This window comes from Pundamilia nyererei, unplaced genomic scaffold (assembly GCF_000239375.1).
Source record: "Pundamilia nyererei isolate P.nyererei 1_Seehausen unplaced genomic scaffold, PunNye1.0 scaffold00015, whole genome shotgun sequence".
In the NCBI taxonomy this organism is placed as follows: Eukaryota; Metazoa; Chordata; class Actinopteri; order Cichliformes; family Cichlidae; genus Pundamilia; species Pundamilia nyererei.
In genome coordinates, this window is record NW_005187416.1 from 2,284,663 (window position 1) to 2,302,613 (window position 17,951).

Genomic DNA, 17,951 nt, shown 5'->3' on the forward strand with positions numbered 1-17,951 from the left:
TGTACTCAGCTGATTTATTGTGCAGATTAAATTTTTTTTCATCTAGTCAGACAGTTTGAAAAGGTAGAAAAGAAATGCGTACTTATTGAAATTCTCACTGCAACTTTTTGGACTCTGGAATACATCTTACAAAAAAAGTACATCGCTCAATTTGCTTCTTTTCCTTTTTTTTTTAAGCACTCCAAAATTACACTGAGCAGCAACTCTTACGTTGGACGTTATTGGTCCTCCAGGACTTTTTTTGTGGTTCTGCGTCATGTTCCTCACAGAAGAAAAAAATAATATATATATATATCAATCTGCTCCAGCTCTGTTCCCTCCTCTGAAAACCCTGTAAAGTGTTGGAGAGTTACAAAATGAGTCGAGAAAAAATACAATCCGTCTGACGCCAAAAGCTGTCCATTTACGAGTCGCCGCTCAGGAACGGCGTGAGCTGATTTTTCCAGGACGACGTCCCTCGGAGAAGCCCCGGTCTAAATTAAGTTCCAAGAATTATTTCTGAAAGCTTCCAAACTTCTGGGGTTGTTTGGGTCTGCAGACCTGATCGAGTTCCCTCTTTTGTGTGAATTATCAAAGCCCCTTTCAGACATCCTTTCCAATCATCCGATTTCATATCCAAAACAAAAAAAAACACCCGGGGCACTTTTCTATAAAACACCACGTGAGATTATGACTGCATGTTGTTAGTGGTATGACAGATTTTTAGATTTGATATCGCCAACTATGCTCCTAAGTTTAAATAAAACAAAGATGTTGTGATTTGTTTTCATGGGAGGCTCCGTCCTCTGAGCCTGTGTGTGACACACTCGGTCTTTGGAGAATGGGCACAGGTTCATTGAGTCTGCAACATTATCAGCAAAGCTTTTGGGAATTTCTGCAGAAGGAAAATCACCTTTGATAGAATTTCTTGGGGGTGAAAACACGTCAAACCGGTTCTTGATGAGACATCGAACTAGTGGTAAAGTTGTAATAGGTGCAAAAGAGGCCGTGAGGAACATAACAATAAAGGTTTCATTTAAAAAAGATGGCTGGAGGCAGTGATGTCATGCATAATGTCTAAAAAGGGCTTTTACGTCTGGTGTTTAAGGCATTTTCAACATCTTTTCTGCTGCTACTCATCTCTATGACCCCCTCAGAAGTTGCAGGTCCTTTGGGTTGACTTTAAATGCAGTGTACTTGCTCAGCTGTATGTTTATGAAATGATATTTAAATGTCTTAGAAAGTAGAAAGTCCACCATACTGTAACATCGTATGCTGGGAGAAACTGCTTTCCAGCTCTCTGAAGCCGGACTAGAACTAATCCTTTCACCTCGCTCCCACATCTGGTGATAAAAACCACATGTGCCGTTAGCTGCGGGGACGAAAAGAGCCTAACAAACTAATATTTTACACAAAATGAAACACTAACTAAAGTCCACTGTGTCCGAGGCCTCGAACAAATCGCCAGTCTGCTTTTCCCAAAGTGAAAATGTGCGCTGCACCCGTCAGGGTCTCTTAGCATGGAGTGACTACGGCTGGTCGGGGGGGCTGGCGGCGGCGGCCTCGTCGTTGCTGCTGTCCACCTCCTGCTCCATGGGGCTGTCCTCCTCCAGCTGCTGGCTGGTGTAGTTGGTGATTTCCAGGAAGCCGCTGGGCTCCACTACCACGTTAGACTGGCTGGAGTCTGGCAGGATGGAATACTGAGGAATCACCTGCATGTATGAGAAAGATCGGGCTCAGAGTAAGTGAAAATAGTCCCTCTCAGGCTTTTTTTTTCCACTCTAGACTCTGTGTGACATCACAGAGAGGGGATATCCCTGATATGGTCCTCTCAGTCTGCAGTGGAGTATACGATAAATGAGTCACAGAATAAACAATAGAACTAGAAATAAGTAACCAAATGTAAGTTATGTCAATACTGAGCATATAGGTTTGCATATACAGTGTTCGTTTTCCCTTTTCCTGTTCTGGGGGAATCACTCTATTTTCCGACATTTGAGACTGTGAGTGCCTTCTTCTGGGCTTTATCATCAGGTAGTGATGCTTTAAGATGGTATTTTCCATCCTTGTTGACATTTTTTTTCAGCTTTGACTTAAAGAAACAAAACAGGACTTTCAGGGAAATCCACCTGTTCACCTTTGTTTCTGAGAATTAGACGAGAAGATCGATACAAGTCAGAGAAACTGTTTAGGCTTCAAAGACGAAAACCTTTTCTGTTTTACAGTTTCATACAAAGGATACTTAACATAGTAATAGTAAAGCTGGGGAACAGTAAATTACATATTCTTCAGTGGCCAGGTCAGTTACCTGATCGGAGCCTAACAGAGCCGAAGACAGCTGCAGTAAACACCTGGCAGAGCATTTCAAGATATAAAAAACAATCCTTGGAAGTTTTTCCATTTTTTGAGCCTCTGAAAATCAGGGACTGTGTCTTAAAATTGCTGTTAACGCAAAATATTTTAAATTAAAGCTGAAAGTCTGCACTTCCACTGCATATTTGTTTGTACACAACTCAGCTGATTTTGAAATCACAGGCAAAAGCACAAAACTGTCAGTCCAAATACTTATGGACCTAACTTCTTCACTCTTTCCCCCTTGGACGTCTCGGTAACCCTCGTTTCCGCCCTGCTTTTAGAACAAATTGACCGACTGAGCATGAGAGGTTAGTGAGGGTGTTCCACGTCTTCACCGACGTATACTGAGGTGTCAAAGCCCGTCTTTGAGGGTACGGAGAGGTCGTCAAATGTTGCCCTTGTGGGGGAAAGTGTTAAGAAAAATGTTTGCTTAGCGTGAGATAAAAACACAGGACCAGCTGCTCCATTAGACGAGCATTTGCAAATAAAATCTGTTGGCATGAAAACCTGATTTTAAAAAGGCGTTTGGCATGGGTGTGTTTGTTTGTGACTGTGCCGAGTTCATTTAAAAAAATAATAAATAAAGCCCTGTCTTTGTTGACTCTCTTTAATAGTTGCACATGCTGCCTAATGAAGGATCAGAGGACGGCGCTTATGGCTGTGGTGAAAAACGTTTCAGTTTTGGCTGAAAATCAGTTGTTTAGTTAACCGAGGACTTTTTAAAGTTTATAAGTATCTGATTATCATTATCCACCGTCCATTAAAAAAAAAACACTTGTGTGCTTTCACTTTGATAACGTGGCCATATCATGTGCTCTTTGTGCAAAAACGTTTATCTGCTGTCTGATTTATCTTCTCAGTAACGTACAATACAAAACGTACCTCGATGACTTCCAGGTCTTCCTTGCTCCTCTGCGCCGCGAGGCCCTGCAGGCAGCTGAACTGCTGCGGCTTCGAGTGGGAGTGATGCATGGCGGCCCCGGAGCTGCTGATGAACTGGCCCGAGTCCAGCGTGCCGGACACGGCCTGGACCTCCAAAGCTTTCCCCAGAGGGCCGCAATCGCTGGAGGAATCCACCACCATGGGCTCCGTGCTTGGATCGATCTCCGCCTCCATCATGGAGATCTTTAGGATGTCTGACACTGAGGGCTTGTCTCCAGAAGGCCCGGAGCTGGACTCTGGGATCAGTTTGGCAGAAGCCTCCCCGCTGCTGAAGACGGGCGACGAGTGGTGGGAACTGCCAAAGGTAATCTTGGTGACGGTGGCACTCTGCGTGATGATTGGCTGCTGCAGTGACAAATTAGAAGAAGTACTTGTTATTACTGAATTACTACAGCTGACCTCTGGCAGGAGGAGAGACAGTAACCAAAGCAGGTCCTGATAAGAAGATCATAATGAACTGAAATGATAATCAAAGGCACGTATGCAGGCTCTGTACGTGCTACAGCTCAGCCAAAGACAAGATAAGTGTTCATATTTAAAAGTCAGATAGTAGGAAAGCTTGCTGTATGGCTCACAAGCTCCAAATATACAGACACCGAGCTCTTGCTTCAGTCCAACTGTGACAAATGAGCTGATTTGTTATTTGTTCTGGCCACCAATCGGCCTTTGGTTGCCGTGACAGATAACAGAGAGAAGCAGCAGCTGCAGCCAGCATTAGCACAGCCATAAATTAATTTCCCCTTGTTTATCAGTGTGTCACATGAGGGGGAAAAAACAAGAGGTTCATTCCATTTGGCTCAAACGTAGGGAAATCCCAGCACCGAAACATGCACTGCTTATTATTAGATGCTGAGAATTACTTGGGAATGCTGTGGATTCCCTTTTGTAGACTCAGGGAAGCTTTTAAGAACAATAATCCAAGTTGGAATTTTGAACATGTCTAGAGGAACGGTGTCAAACTCGTTTTAATTCACGGGCCAAAACCATGAGCCAAAAGTTAAATACACCCTTTACCACATTTAACTTCATAATGTGTCATTTTTATAACTACTTAGAAATGAACAGGAAGTTTACACATGATATAAAAAGCACATTCCCTTTCTTTACTAGATTCACACCTCCACATTAACATCTACAAAACCACACGTTGGGTTTTCATTAATAATGAAAGTATGTCACATTGTTTAGTGATGTTCAGCATTTAAATTACCTCAGTTTGAACTTTGAATCCACTTCTATTCTTGTATTGGATTACAACGACACCATGCAATTAAAATAGAGAAAGCGGGCTTTGAGGGCTTCATTCTGGGCCCTGACCCACATTTGCCATCGGTGCTCTACAGTGATGTTATTGAAATACTGCTCACCGTTTTTAATAGATGTACAGCAGTTATTTAATGCACTGAGCAGAAAAATGCAGCTGATCTCTTTTGATAAACATAAGGTGTCACTCAAATTGATATCGCCCCCTGGGAGAGTGGGAGATAAAAAGGGGAGGCTGGGTGTAGGCCTCTCCCTTTTATCTCCTAGTCATGGGACTGGATGTATGCGTTTGTGGTCGTGGATCGGGACAGAAGTGAAAATCCACTCACGTGTCACCCTCGACAGGTTTTATCAGGTGACTTAACAGGAAGTCATCATGACAAAATAAAAGAGAGAAGCTGTGGGCATCAGCTGCCTCTGGAAATTTACTCCTGGTGAGCAGGTGTAAAATCCACTCACCTGGCTGGAGGCGGTTTTGTCGGTGCTGACGGGGTGGTGTGCCTGCAGCGGAGGAGGGTGGGACATTGAGGTGTGCAGGGGCCGGTGGTGGGATGTGGGGGCCTGCTGGAGCTTCGGGAGCTGTGGCGTCAACATGGGCTTGGTTGGCGTGCTCGGAGTGGTGGCCTTGGCCCCGGCTGGGGTCGGTGCGCTCACAGGTCTGTCTTTAGGGCTCTGGGTTAATGTTTGGGGTTTGGGCTGACTCTGCTCTCGTAGCTTGGGGATTTTCTTAGTCAGAAGAGGAGTAGAAGGGAAGGTGGTGGAGGAAGAGGAAGGCTGGCTGATCTGAGGTTTGCTCTGCAGCTGCGGCGGCGGTGGCGTCTGCTGGGTGGACGTGGAGGTGGAAGGGTGCCGGCTCTGCTCGGCCTCGGCCTGGCTCAAAGGCGGCGGCTGAGCGCTTGCAGAGTGGGCGGGTTGCTTGGTGGGTTCTGAAGCTGGTTGGGTGGAGCGGTAGAACAAGCCTGTCTGGGGGTCCAAAGTGTCTCCTTCCAACTCTCCTGCCTCTAATACAGCCTCAGGTTTACCATGACTGTCAGAGTGCTGGAAAAAAAGACACATACATGACGCTGTTAACGGTCAGCAGGACAAAAATACGACACAGGAGAATTTTATGGAGAAAAGACTGTACAGAAAGATGGACGTAGCCATTGCTCATCCAATTGATTTGCGCTGTATTGTTTTTTCCATCTTGACTTTTTTAAAACAAGATGCACCATTGAAGTGTGGCTCTGACTGAGAAACGAGGAGCACTGTGCACTGATACATAGCGACCTGACAATCAAAAGGTAGACCCGCCCTAAAGCGTTCCCTGCTGTATCATTCCTCTGGAGGCTAACGAGAACCTAACCCATTTACTAAATTCATTCATGTTGCATTCAAAAAGGCTTGAAAGTAGCAACTGAGCCCATAAACTAATCCGGAAAATGTTTTCCGAGGTCTTGGATGAAGTAGGGCTGTTATTTTCCACGCACAGCAGGACAGATACGATTTTTTTAAAGATAAGAGCAATATTGGAATATGTCAATTAACTAACTGAGCATTTCATGGCTTACAGTGTTTTCTGAAAACCGTAAGTAGTGACCAAAAGACGATACTAATATTAATGAGTGTTTTTAAGTTGATTTTAAAGATTAGGCACAAGAATATTGATAAATCATTCATTTGTAGAGGTGGGAATCACCATATATCCCACGATACGATATTATCACGATACTTAATGCACGATACGATATTATTGCAATTTTTAAAAAAATATTTTACGATATTCAGATTCTGTACATAAAGGTAAACTTTATCAATATTCATTTTATCTAACATCAAAGTCTCGCACTCAGTCTTACTCTCATTTCAGTCAGTTTTATTGTTGACAAACTGAACGGTTTGTATTACAGTCTAGTCCAACTTAACTGAATGCATCCAGCTGGTACAATTATAGCTATTCTGAACTATGCTATTTATGAAAACTATGCAGCCCATTCAGCAACTGAAGAATTTGACAGTAAATTAAAACAAAATATAATTTTACATTAAATAAAAAAGTTTTAAACTTAATTTAAATAAAACATGTCTTAAATTAAAATAAGTAAACTCATGTTTATTGCTGCCAAAAAAAAAGTTAAACACATTTGGACAGTGAAGGAATGTCAGGATTCTTGCTCAGAAAAAGGAGCTGATCAAAATGCTCTGAAGTCACAGTTCCAGTCCACAAAAACTTTTTTTGTAACAAAATATCGATTTCTGCTGTCCCTGTATCGATACATTATTAGCAAACAAAATATGACGATACTACACAGTATCGATTTTTCCCCCCACCCCTATTAATTTGTGCGTGGAATGTTCATACACATTATGCATAGATGGGCCAATGTCCTGTGGAGAGACAAGACTGATGTGGAGATGTTTGGCCATAATCCATAGCAACGTGTTTGCGGAAAAACAGACGCTGCACATCAGCACAAACACTGCATACCAGCTGTCAGCACGGCAGAGGATGGCTTATTGATTTGGGTTTGTTTCACAGCCACAGGACCTGGGCACCTTGCAGCCACTGAGTAAGGTATGCATGAAGCCATCTGTTTGACACTTCAAGCTTGGATCATGTAACAGGACCGTGATTCCAAGCACAGCAGGAAATCTACAAGACAAAGTCCAGACCTCAATCTGATGGTAAAGCTGTGGCAGAACCTTAAGAGAGCTGTGCACAACTGAATGATCAGTGAACTGAAGCAACTTTGTAAAGAAGAGTGGGCCAAATTTCTCCACAACGATGTGAGACAAAGTAACGCACTGATAGAAGTCGTACAGAAAACAGCAACTCATGTTATTGCTGCTAAAGGTGGACCTACAAGCTACTGAATCACGTGGATTAATTAGATTTTCACAGGAAGTCTATAAAGGGGATGTTTATTTAATTTAAAAGGTTCTCTGTGCAACATTAAAAAACCCATCAAACTCAACTGTTTGTTTTTATACTTTTTCAAAAGCTGAAGACGCTGCACTTTGTGGCAACTTGCTCTCGGTTTCTGTCCTCTGACACCAAACAATTGTTTAAAAAAAACAAACAAACATGGAAACCAAGACAATAACTGCAATATAAATAAGAAAAAAACTGCACTGCCATGCTTTCACAAAGAACAAGAGAAAAATTCCCAGGAAGCATTTTGTCTCCGGTGGTAATCCACCAAACCAGATGAAAGGTTTGCATTGAAACTACTACTTTCACGCAGAGAAACCGTTCCCGTGAAAGCAGTTTACACCAGTTTTCTGTGGATCGGAGAGGAGCTCAGATATATTTGTAGAACAAATGACACAAGGTTTGACCCGTTTCTCTGCAACACATTTATACATTGATATTTATTTTGTACCCTTAAGACCAAAGTCCAACCCTCACCACGTGTGACGCTGGAGCCGCAGAGGAGACAGCAGCAGGTTTGGTTACCACAGCAACTGTGCTTGTTTTATATGGCTTCCCCAGCTGCTGACTGGAGGACATAACCACCTCTTCATCCTGCGAGGGCACTCCCACTCTGGTGGCTTTTCCTGCAGTGAAATTAGTCATGCTGTCAGATGATGAGGTATTAAAAGTGGTAGTGGGTTTCACACACACACTTCAGCTTCCGTCACTAAATGACCTAAAAAGGAGAACCATGTTTCACAAGCTGCCCACTGCGAGGTTTTAGTTTGAACTGTATTTCATTCCACTGAAATCATGACTGGCACCAAAAACAGGAACTGCAAAGTGCTGAATATGAAGCATGATGGAGAGGACTACCTCCTGCGACGTATTCAGCGGTGGGTTCAGCCTCTGAGGTAGAGGGTTTGGGGGATTCAGGGCTGGGCTTCTTCTCCTGGGCCAACTGGATGGGCACAGCCATCTGGCTAAGGTCGATGGTGTGCTGCCTGGGTTTGGATTCTCCCTTTTCCTTCACTGTCAAGACGAACAACAGTGAAATTCAGCATCATTTACCAATTCAGTCATGTTTACAGCTCATATTCACTGTTAACTTCATCTGATTATTTCCAACTTGTGCTCGACGTTAGGCCCGAGCGAGGGCTAGCAGACAGAAACTGTTCCTATAAATGTGCATTTAAAGTTTCAGGGTTTTTTGGCACCATGCCTGTATACGCCGGGGTTAGAGCGCCAACTTTCTCTCTGAGCAATCACCTTAGTTTTAAATCCAGCTGATTTTTGTTTTTGACACTTGAACGGAAAGTTCTGTTTGCCTGCATAATCCAGATTTCAGTGGTGCAGACCAGCTGCTTGACTTATTTGGCTCGAGCGTCTCAGTAAATAGCATAGTTTAGTAACACTAAAGCAGATAAAGCAAGTGTTAGCTTGACTAACTGTAGGCTATATTTAGACTTGCTGAGAGAGCTGCTAAGCACCACAAAATACAGCCTACACTCAAACTGACACTTTTAAATTGGCTAAAACACATTTTGACGCATAACTTCATAACAGCAGTGTGTTTAACATCTGTGTCTGTGGCATGTAGTGATTCTCCCCTTCACTCTTAACCTGGAAGAAGTGAGCAGCGAGTGGGCGAAAGTTCCAGCGCACTGGTTACCTGTTTGCAATGTCACAGGTGGTGTAACTTATAACTGCTAATAAAGCTGGGAGGCAGTCTTGTTTCCGTACAAATGCAAAAAAAACAAAAGAAAAACCCCTAAAAAACCCAATGATAACATTGTAAATAGCATGTTCATGATACGATACACCTTTGAGGTCTGGTGTACCATTTGCCACGAGAAGCTCTTTGTTATCACAGATATAATTTGTGTTTTGATTGTTGAATCCAAGCTAACACGGAGGCGTGGACAGGAAACTACAAAAAGTCGCTGAACCGCAAACAGGCAGCTTGTAAAACAGGTTAAGTTGACTGTGTGGAAACCCTTTTTATAGAAACGTAATCAAAGCACAATAGTTTCTTTACTCGGTGGTGTGCAACTCTTTTTGCTGACTAGCTAAAAACCGTGGAGGCTCCATGAACGGGCATTTCACTTAAAGCGTTTCAAAAGTAAGTAAAGGTTGACTGCCACATCGGTTTTGGAACAGCTGGAACAAATTAAAACCGTTTCTTATAATGAGGAAGATCTGCTTTCCTGGCAGAATCGGGGGAAAACAACAACAAAATAATTACAATAAATATCTGTGTTTTTTCTGTGAATCACGTCTCAGGTTTTTTTTCGTAACAGGGAAGTTATATTAGATCTCAGAGATATATACAATTAAAACTCCATAAAGCACTTTTAATGTGCATACAGACAAAAAAAAAAAAAAGCAAATTGGGGGATTATACCCCTGAGCTGCTGGGCTTTTAATTTGAAACATATGTGCAGGAAGTGTTGAGTTACACTGTCTCCTCTTAAAAAGAAAATCCAAACAAACTGCAAAGTAAAACCAGAATTGGGACAAATGAATATGTGAGACCAATATTAACGATAAATTGAGCACCAGAGCGACGAGTATGGCAGTTTTTGGACCGCTGTGCTGCAGAAATATACTCTATAAACTCAAATATGATGCTATGACCTAAAACAGATGCCTTTAACCCTCCGAGGTCTAAAAAACACCCCACCCCCCCCAAAAAAACAAGACATCATCCAAACACAGGGTTAGGTTAGATTAAGGTTACTTCTTTGCTGATAATTTGGACCTCATTTCGTTAATGTGATCTCATTTTAAAAACATACAAAAAGCTCGTTGTCTCCAGTTCATGACAGCTTTATAAAAATTTATGTATTTTGAGTATTAACGCTCTAAAGAGTTTTACAGACAACACTGGGTATTACCTTCATTATGGATCAGGTTTTGCGCACTAAACAGCAATTACCTCTTTGGGAATTTTCACTCACAGCCAGATAAATGCTATCGGCTGCTCCGCGGTGCCGCTAATGTGAGTATTTAAATATTTTAAAAAATTCCCACCTTCAAATATTCCATGGGAAACCTTTACCTTTGCATTTGCTTACATCAGTCCTGTTCCACAGGTCTACCATCCAATGAGCTCAGTATCTAAGCAAAGCCTCGAGCACGAAATGCATAATTACTGTTGGCCAGCAGCTCTTCGTGCTTCGGCAGTTTCAGGAATGTGTTGAAAATTAGTTTGACACTTGAGGCGAACACCTCCTGTGTTTGTATTTCTGATGAAGCTGAAGCATTCGAGCTGTTTTTTTCGAGCTCCTCTGAACTCTGCTGAATCAGCATGTGCACTGGTGGTAAACCCCCACCTCTCCTCTCCTCTTCCTGTGACACCTGCAGCTTTTTCTGTGACGTGATGGCTCACCTGATGTCTGCTGAAGTTCAAGAAGAGCTTTTATGGTGGAAGTGGCCGACTGGGATTCCCCGCCAGATACCTCCTGGTAGATGATGGTGGGGCTGGACTCCACAGCTACTTCCTGCTCAGTCCAATCCTGCTCTCTGGAGGACACCACGTGCACTACAGGCTGCGCTTCTGAGGAGCGGACAGTTTTTGTTTTTTTAAACCAGCAGTTAAACATCACATTTCAGTCAACAATCCTGAGGCAAACACCACAGAAGCAGTAGTTTATCTTTGCGTCATGGGAAAAGTAAAGGGAGGCATACCTTGAGCGCTGCCCTGGGAAGCCTCGCTGACTAAGCTGCTGGCCTCCGCGAGGCTGCCGGCATCATCCTTTGTGGCCCCGTCCTGGCCTGGGGTCTGACCCTGACTCAGTTCGGCGGAGCGGGTCACCTGCTGCAGCGTCTCAGTGACCAGCTGCCGGGTCTGCTCGCTCACCACCGCTGTCTGGAAGACCGGCTTCGGTTTGATGAGAACCTGCAGGAAACCAGAGGAGCATACAGTGTCCTGAAAGCTGTTGACTGGTGTGTGCTCCTCATTATACTTGAAAAGGAACTATAGTCCTAATGAGTGAAAACACAAGCCTGAAAGCAAGCATTTGCCTCTGTAACCTCCTGTTGTGGCAGGCCAGATGTTTCAATATCCGTTCAGACTTCCACTACTTTCCATCTTTCTTTCCATCTCTCTCTTCCTCCACGCAGTCGGTCACAACGAGTCTTTCAATGTTAACATTTTACAATCTTTTCACTCACTTTTTTATATCAATAACACATCAAAGGTCAAACCAGAATGTCGACACACATTTTTATTGATCTGCACTAAACAACCTCTTTATCACCTGGCTTGTTATCACTTCTTCTTTTTACTTTATTGTAACACAAGAGCATCGTGACACCTGTGATTTCTTGGCTGCTGTTGTGTGGGATGTGTTCTGCTTTGCACCAAGCCTTACTGGGATGTAACTGCCTCCATCGCCCTAATCCAACGCTTTTACGCAGTTTTTCTGTTTTTTAATAATAATAATAATAATAATAATAATAATAATAATAATAATAATAATAATAATGGATTGCATTTATACAGCGCTTTTTGAGACCCTCAAAGCGCTTTACAATTCCACGATTCATTCACACACTGGTGAAGGCAAGCTACAGTTGTAGCCACAGCTGCCCTGGGGCAGACTGACAGAAGCGAGGCTGCCATATCGCGCCATCGGTCCCTCTGGCCAACACCAGTAGGCGGTAGGTGAAGTGTCTTGCCCAAGGACACAACGACCGAGACTGTCCGAGCCGGGGCTCGAACCGGCAACCTTCCGATTACAAGACGAACTACCAACTCTTGAACCACGATCACCCTTTTTTTGTTTTTTTTGTTTTTTTAAGTAAGACAACATTCGATCAGGGATGTTTTGCTTCCACGAGCGTCTCTAGCTTGCTTGCCACCATCCTCGCACACCATCAGTGAGCTTCACCTGACTGAACCCGTCAGGGCTCCTTTTCTTTATATGTTACACTGTAATAACTCCCACTGTCTGGCATCTGTTTGAACAGAGTCACCTTCGGCTGAACTTTTATAAATGATTTATTATGATATAGAATTTGCCTCTCTGTGGGAAATGGAAACTTAGGTTAAGTACACAGTGACTCAGTGGTTCCTCAGTAGCATTCAGGAACCATAGGCCCATGTTGCAAATCTGCTGCGTCACAATTGTGTAAAGATTTGTGCACAAGATCTGACGTGTTAGGCGTTGTTCCTACGACGTCATTATTAATGCTTTTCATGGGTTCTTATTACAAAAGGCTCCCGTTATGTCATAGCTTTGCATGTTCCAGGAAGAATACTACTTCCCCTTAATATGGCCTCAAAATAATGCACAACTAATGTGATAACGTAGGCAAAGCAGTTGTGTCATGTAGTAGACCGCAGACGAGACAGCCTTGAGTTATTTTTGAAAAGGTAGATTTCTGAAAACTAAAACTAGACTAATTGAAATAAAATAAGTCAAACCTGACTTTTCGGTGCTTTTTGACGGGACATAAATTGCAATCTCCCAGGTGAAAGGAACCCACAAATCCACCACAACCTGTTAAACTGATTCTAATCTTTGCATCATGGTGTTTACGTTTTTCCCTTAAAGCTGGCCCTGGAACCACATCATCATACGTGAGCACCAGATGCATCACACACGCACAACATCTACCAGGGATAGCCCTCCTGGAAGAATCCTGTCATTTATATTCTCTCATTAAAAGGGAGACTCCTTTGCAGTTTTATTACAAAACTAAACACAGAGGACAGGATTACCATGAACCGGTGCAGAGAAACGGAGACGGATTGGCATGAGAATAAAACTGGCCACCTTTAACATAGTTTACTGTGTGCACAAATGGAGAAACACAACTGTGTGGGTGCAACTCTCACTGCTTATGTGCAGACACACTGTTGCTGCTGCCAGGAAGTGCTTCCTTCCCTCTTAATGGTAACAAGAGATGGCTACACCAGCGAGTGCACCATTGGTCAAGCCATCCTCATCTTTACAGTTCTTCTAAGGCTTCTCGGTTGTTGTTACAAGTGTAACCCTGGTTAAGGATAATAATAATAATAACATGTATAAAGATATAGTAGATTCTTTTTTAATTTTTGTATACTTCAGATTTATTTGTGTTGTGTAGTCCAATGGCGAGTAAAATGTTCCAAAATATGTGCACCATCTAAAGAGTCTGTTCTGAATGACAATGAAGTGGCTATTTTATGTAGTGGGCTAATAACAGCCTCCACAGCCAGCTTAATGTTTGGGGGATCCCCCCTCAAGAAAAGAGAAATTCTAAAAACTTTTTTTGCAAATAAACAATAACATAAAATATCTGATGGCGAGGCCTGATAAAAAAAAAAATTAACAAAAAACACAGAGAGCGTGCAGCTCTTAAATGTCCCGTAAGGCTAATTTGTCGTTAGTGACACAATAAAGTTCACTTTATAAATAAAGCACAGCTTTGCCTCGAGTCAGACGGCTTATCGGAGGCAGCAAGTTGCTTCTTATCAAACATTTTACAGCGGAGTTAGTCGGAAGACGTTATTTAGACTACGAGTTTCTTACTCATGAACGCTGACATTAGCTGAGTCATTTTTCCGTCTGCTTCAGCGGCTGCTGAGTAACTAGGTCATAAACGTCGAAACTGACTGCTTGAGAAAAACAGTTTAAATATTACAGAAACTGGAAACAAACTTTGGTAAACAGGTGTCATGTTCGTCACTGGAAAAGAGAAAAGAGACGCTGGTATTTAAGCCAGTTAAGAAAATGTGGCAATTAGTGGTTTCACTCCAACTGCACAACAGATTAGCACTGTGGGTGTTTAACTCGGTAACTACAGTACTCATTACTCACTGACCACAGTTTCCCCTCGATGACTAAAAACGAACCTTGAATTCTGAATTTAGACCTTTTTTTTGAGAAGTCTGATATTGAAACAATGACAAAGTATTTGTGAATCAATCTGAAAAAGACAAAGAAAAAAAAATCTGCAGAACTTGTGATTTAGGTTTTTGTTATTAGAGAGATATTTTTAACACTGTGTGGCTGACAGCTCGTGTTTTCATTAACCCTTCACTTTAACTTTGTGTGTTTGCAGCACAAAACGACCTGGAAACCAGCGTAGTGGGACTTACCCTCTCAGAATATTTCTGACAATTTTATCTTGAATTCAAATTCCCCCAAAAGGTCTTGAAATATCAGGCGGAGGCTGCAGGCTTTAGTCTGAACAACCTTTTTGTGGGTGTTTCTTCTTAAATTACTATATATGCTTTCGCTAGTCATTTAACATCTGTCAGAAATCTAAGAATTTCTCCAGAAGTTTTCAAAAATAGACAAAATAAAACCCCCTAGGAACTGAAAGAGGTCAACGACAGTGGCTGATTTCAAAGCTGTGGACTTTGAACTGTAGCTTCTGCTAAAAGAGGGCACAAAAAACAAATTAGAGCTCAGGAGATACTAATAGCATACAAAATACAAAAAGTCCACTGGCCACAGTACCTGTGTCACCTCACTCTGCAGTTCCCCTCTGGTGAACTTTAGCCTCTTTCAGCTCACTGTTTTGGCTTTTACAACCTCCAGTTTGAATTCAGGCTCAGCTAAAGTCACATTACACACAGATTCAACAAGTTGCTCCCTCGGAGATAATGGTCCATATTGGCATGACAGCATCACACAGTTGCTGCACATCCTGCCGCACCAGATCCCAAAGGTTCTCTAGTGGAGTGAAATCTGGTGACTGTGGAGGCCATTTGAGGACAGTGAACTCATTGTCATGTTCAAGAAACAAGATGATCTGAGCTTTGTGACATCCTGCTGGACGCAACAACACTCAGGCTGTGGTGTTCAAAATGTTCAGCAGAAAGTCTGACCCCCCCACAGCATCACACCAGCATCAAGAGCAGCTCTGAGCCTTTGATAGAAAGTGGGACTTAACCATGCTTTAATGTTATTTGTGTACTGCCCAATAAATTCTGACCCTACAATCCAAATTGCAGCAGAAATTGAGACCAGGCAATGTTTTTCCAATTGTGTACTGTCCAATTTTGCTGAGCCTGTGCGAACTGTAACCTGAATTTTCTGTTTTCAGATGTCAGGCGATCTTCTGCTGCTGTAGCCCACCTGCTCTTCTGCATACCTTGTTTGTAACAACTGATTATTTGAGTAACTGTTGCCTTCCTATCAGCCTGAAGCAGTCTGGCCATTCTCCACAGACCTCTGACATCAACAAGGCACGGCCACTGACAAGATATGTTCTCTTTTTCCAAGAGAATCCAAGTAGATCAGCAGTTTATGGACTGCTCAGATGAGCCCATCTGGCACTGACAATCATGTCACTTAAATCACTTGTCTTCCTCAGTCTGATGCTCGATTTAAACCACATCCCTACATGCACTGAGTTGCTGCCGTCTGACTGGATGATTAGAGATGTCCACTAAAAAGCAATAGAACAAGTGTACCTATTAAAGTGGCCCATAAGTATTTTCTTGGTGAAAAAAGTAATGAAACATCGAAAGGTTTTTAATTACTGTGGGGGAAAAAAAAATCAGTGGACACAATTTGTGGGTCACATCTTTCAACTGACGCATCTGCCTTCCTGTTTCTCTGGGTGTGCTTGATGTCCAGACACGTATCCCTTTTGATAACACGATCAACTTAAGGGCGATAACATGTCAGTGTTGTGGTTACAGCTCGTTGCTGTGCTCAGACAATTGGCTAATGCAGGTATAATACAGCAGGCCAGAAACATGATCATGTCACAATGCAGTCTGCAGCTGTTTGACCAACAGCAGCAGATCAAATAACTACCACAGCATTCAGCTCTGTGTGATAAGGGGAAGTTGAGGGAGGAACAGGAAAGGTAAGTGTTAAAGCTCCTGCTATACATCTGCCTATAGAACCAGGGGATTTTTTCCCCTTCTGCTTAAGTAGCTGTACATTGATTTTAAATAACCACATCTCACTTCTCTGGAAACATCCAGCGCAGGTGACTGACCTACTGAGCTCCATGAAAAGCACTCTTCTCCTTCTTGAGCAGATCTGTTCCCATTTTCAGAGGAAGAAACCCATACCCATTACTCTTAAGATAAACATGGCTCTTCCTGCACTTATATCACATGACCCTTGCGGTTACTTGTCAGTCAAAAGGTCACATGATTATCCACCCGATGTTTGTCATGTGATAACCTCAGCGGGCTGCGGTCAACCAGTTTGTAATGATGATATTTACATTTTATTAAACAAATATGGTGAAAAAAACCAACACGTCTCACCTGCGTCTTGCCCTGCTGCCCGTAAACGATCTTGGTCGGGATGATTTTGGTGGCGGTGGCCTGGGACCCGGAGCTCATGCCTTTGGGCTGGGTGACGATCATTTTAGTGATGGGTCTGGAGGCGGTGATGATTGCAGGTTTGGTCCCCTGAACTGCCTGAAGGCCCTTTTCCCCCTGCAGCATACGCAGCAAGCTCATTAGGATTCTTTTTAGCCAAATTCAAATTAAAAACAAAACAAAACAAAAAAACGAATAAAACTGAATAAAAGAAAAAGAAGCACGAATTGCAAGAAACCTAATTTAAAACATAAATTTGTGGGAACCCATACTCACTGACCAAATCTGGTGGGAACTATAGACTTCCAACCTCCCCCCCCCGTTTCCACTAATTTCACCACTGAGTCAATCCCCATAGACTCCCACATTCCCAACTTTAAAGATCAAACTGTTCACAGTCAGGCACAAAAACATGTTTTTTGGTCTCTATAGATAGGTTCCCCCTTCACAGTAACTGTACAGGGGTTGAAATTTCTTTTAGAACTCATGCACTTGAATAAGGTTTAGCGTTAGCAGCGCAGCCATAGGCAGCTGTTCAAACACTGAACCTCCCGACTGTTCGTTGCCTGTTGATGGTTTTTTTTTTTTGCAGTTTTCTGACAAATAACATGACCTGCTGTGAGCACAGCCCATACAAAAAGTTTGTACTTCTGACTTGGTGACTGAAATTCAAATTTTTCCCATGACAGATTTGTCCGTCTAAGGATTGCAGCCATTCAACCATTGCTAGCGTTAGTTAACGTTACACATGGGTAACTTCAAAAGACCAACAAGGCAGCAGCCAAAAGGCCAGGAACCACTGTCTTTCATATGTGTCGCGGATAAATACAACAAAATAAAATGACACGACCAAGGCAAAAACTGTGGTATTTTGTAAATATAATAATAAACGCAAATTCACTGTGTAATTGTGTAACAGCGTCCTCCTGAAATGCCCCAACAACATTGAGAGTAACATCCTCCTCTCTGCCCATTAATGGTCTCTGGTCGCTATGGTAACACGTAAATATTTCTTTCAAAATAAGACGCAAAACTACAACACGGGAAAAGACCCAGAGAAACCGAGTTAATGATAAAAACCCTGAAAACCATAAACTTCACACCCGAGCCTCAACTCTCGCGGCTGGTACCAAACAGCTCATGGTCCGGTACCGGCCCGTGGCCCAGGGTTGGGGACCGCTGATATAAAACATCTGAAATAATTACAATGGTCATTACATTTTCAGAAATATTGAC

At 42.7% G+C, this 17,951-nt stretch overlaps 1 protein-coding gene across 2 annotated transcripts in view; it reads right to left on the bottom strand.

The window, feature by feature from the left end:
• The window catches only part of emsy (EMSY transcriptional repressor, BRCA2 interacting), a 28,655-nt gene continuing 10,704 nt past the window's right edge, over positions 1-17,951 (bottom strand). For both annotated transcript variants that reach the window (XM_005725402.1, XM_005725403.1), the window contains 8 exons: positions 16,659-16,832; positions 11,123-11,333; positions 10,824-10,991; positions 8,309-8,464; positions 7,928-8,076; positions 4,999-5,577; positions 3,217-3,621; positions 1-1,691 (listed from right to left, as the gene is read on the bottom strand). In XM_005725402.1, the coding sequence (XP_005725459.1) occupies positions 1,509-1,691; positions 3,217-3,621; positions 4,999-5,577; positions 7,928-8,076; positions 8,309-8,464; positions 10,824-10,991; positions 11,123-11,333; positions 16,659-16,832 (2,025 nt within the window). In that variant the 3' untranslated portion in view covers positions 1-1,508. The remainder of the gene's footprint in view (positions 1,692-3,216; positions 3,622-4,998; positions 5,578-7,927; positions 8,077-8,308; positions 8,465-10,823; positions 10,992-11,122; positions 11,334-16,658; positions 16,833-17,951) is intronic.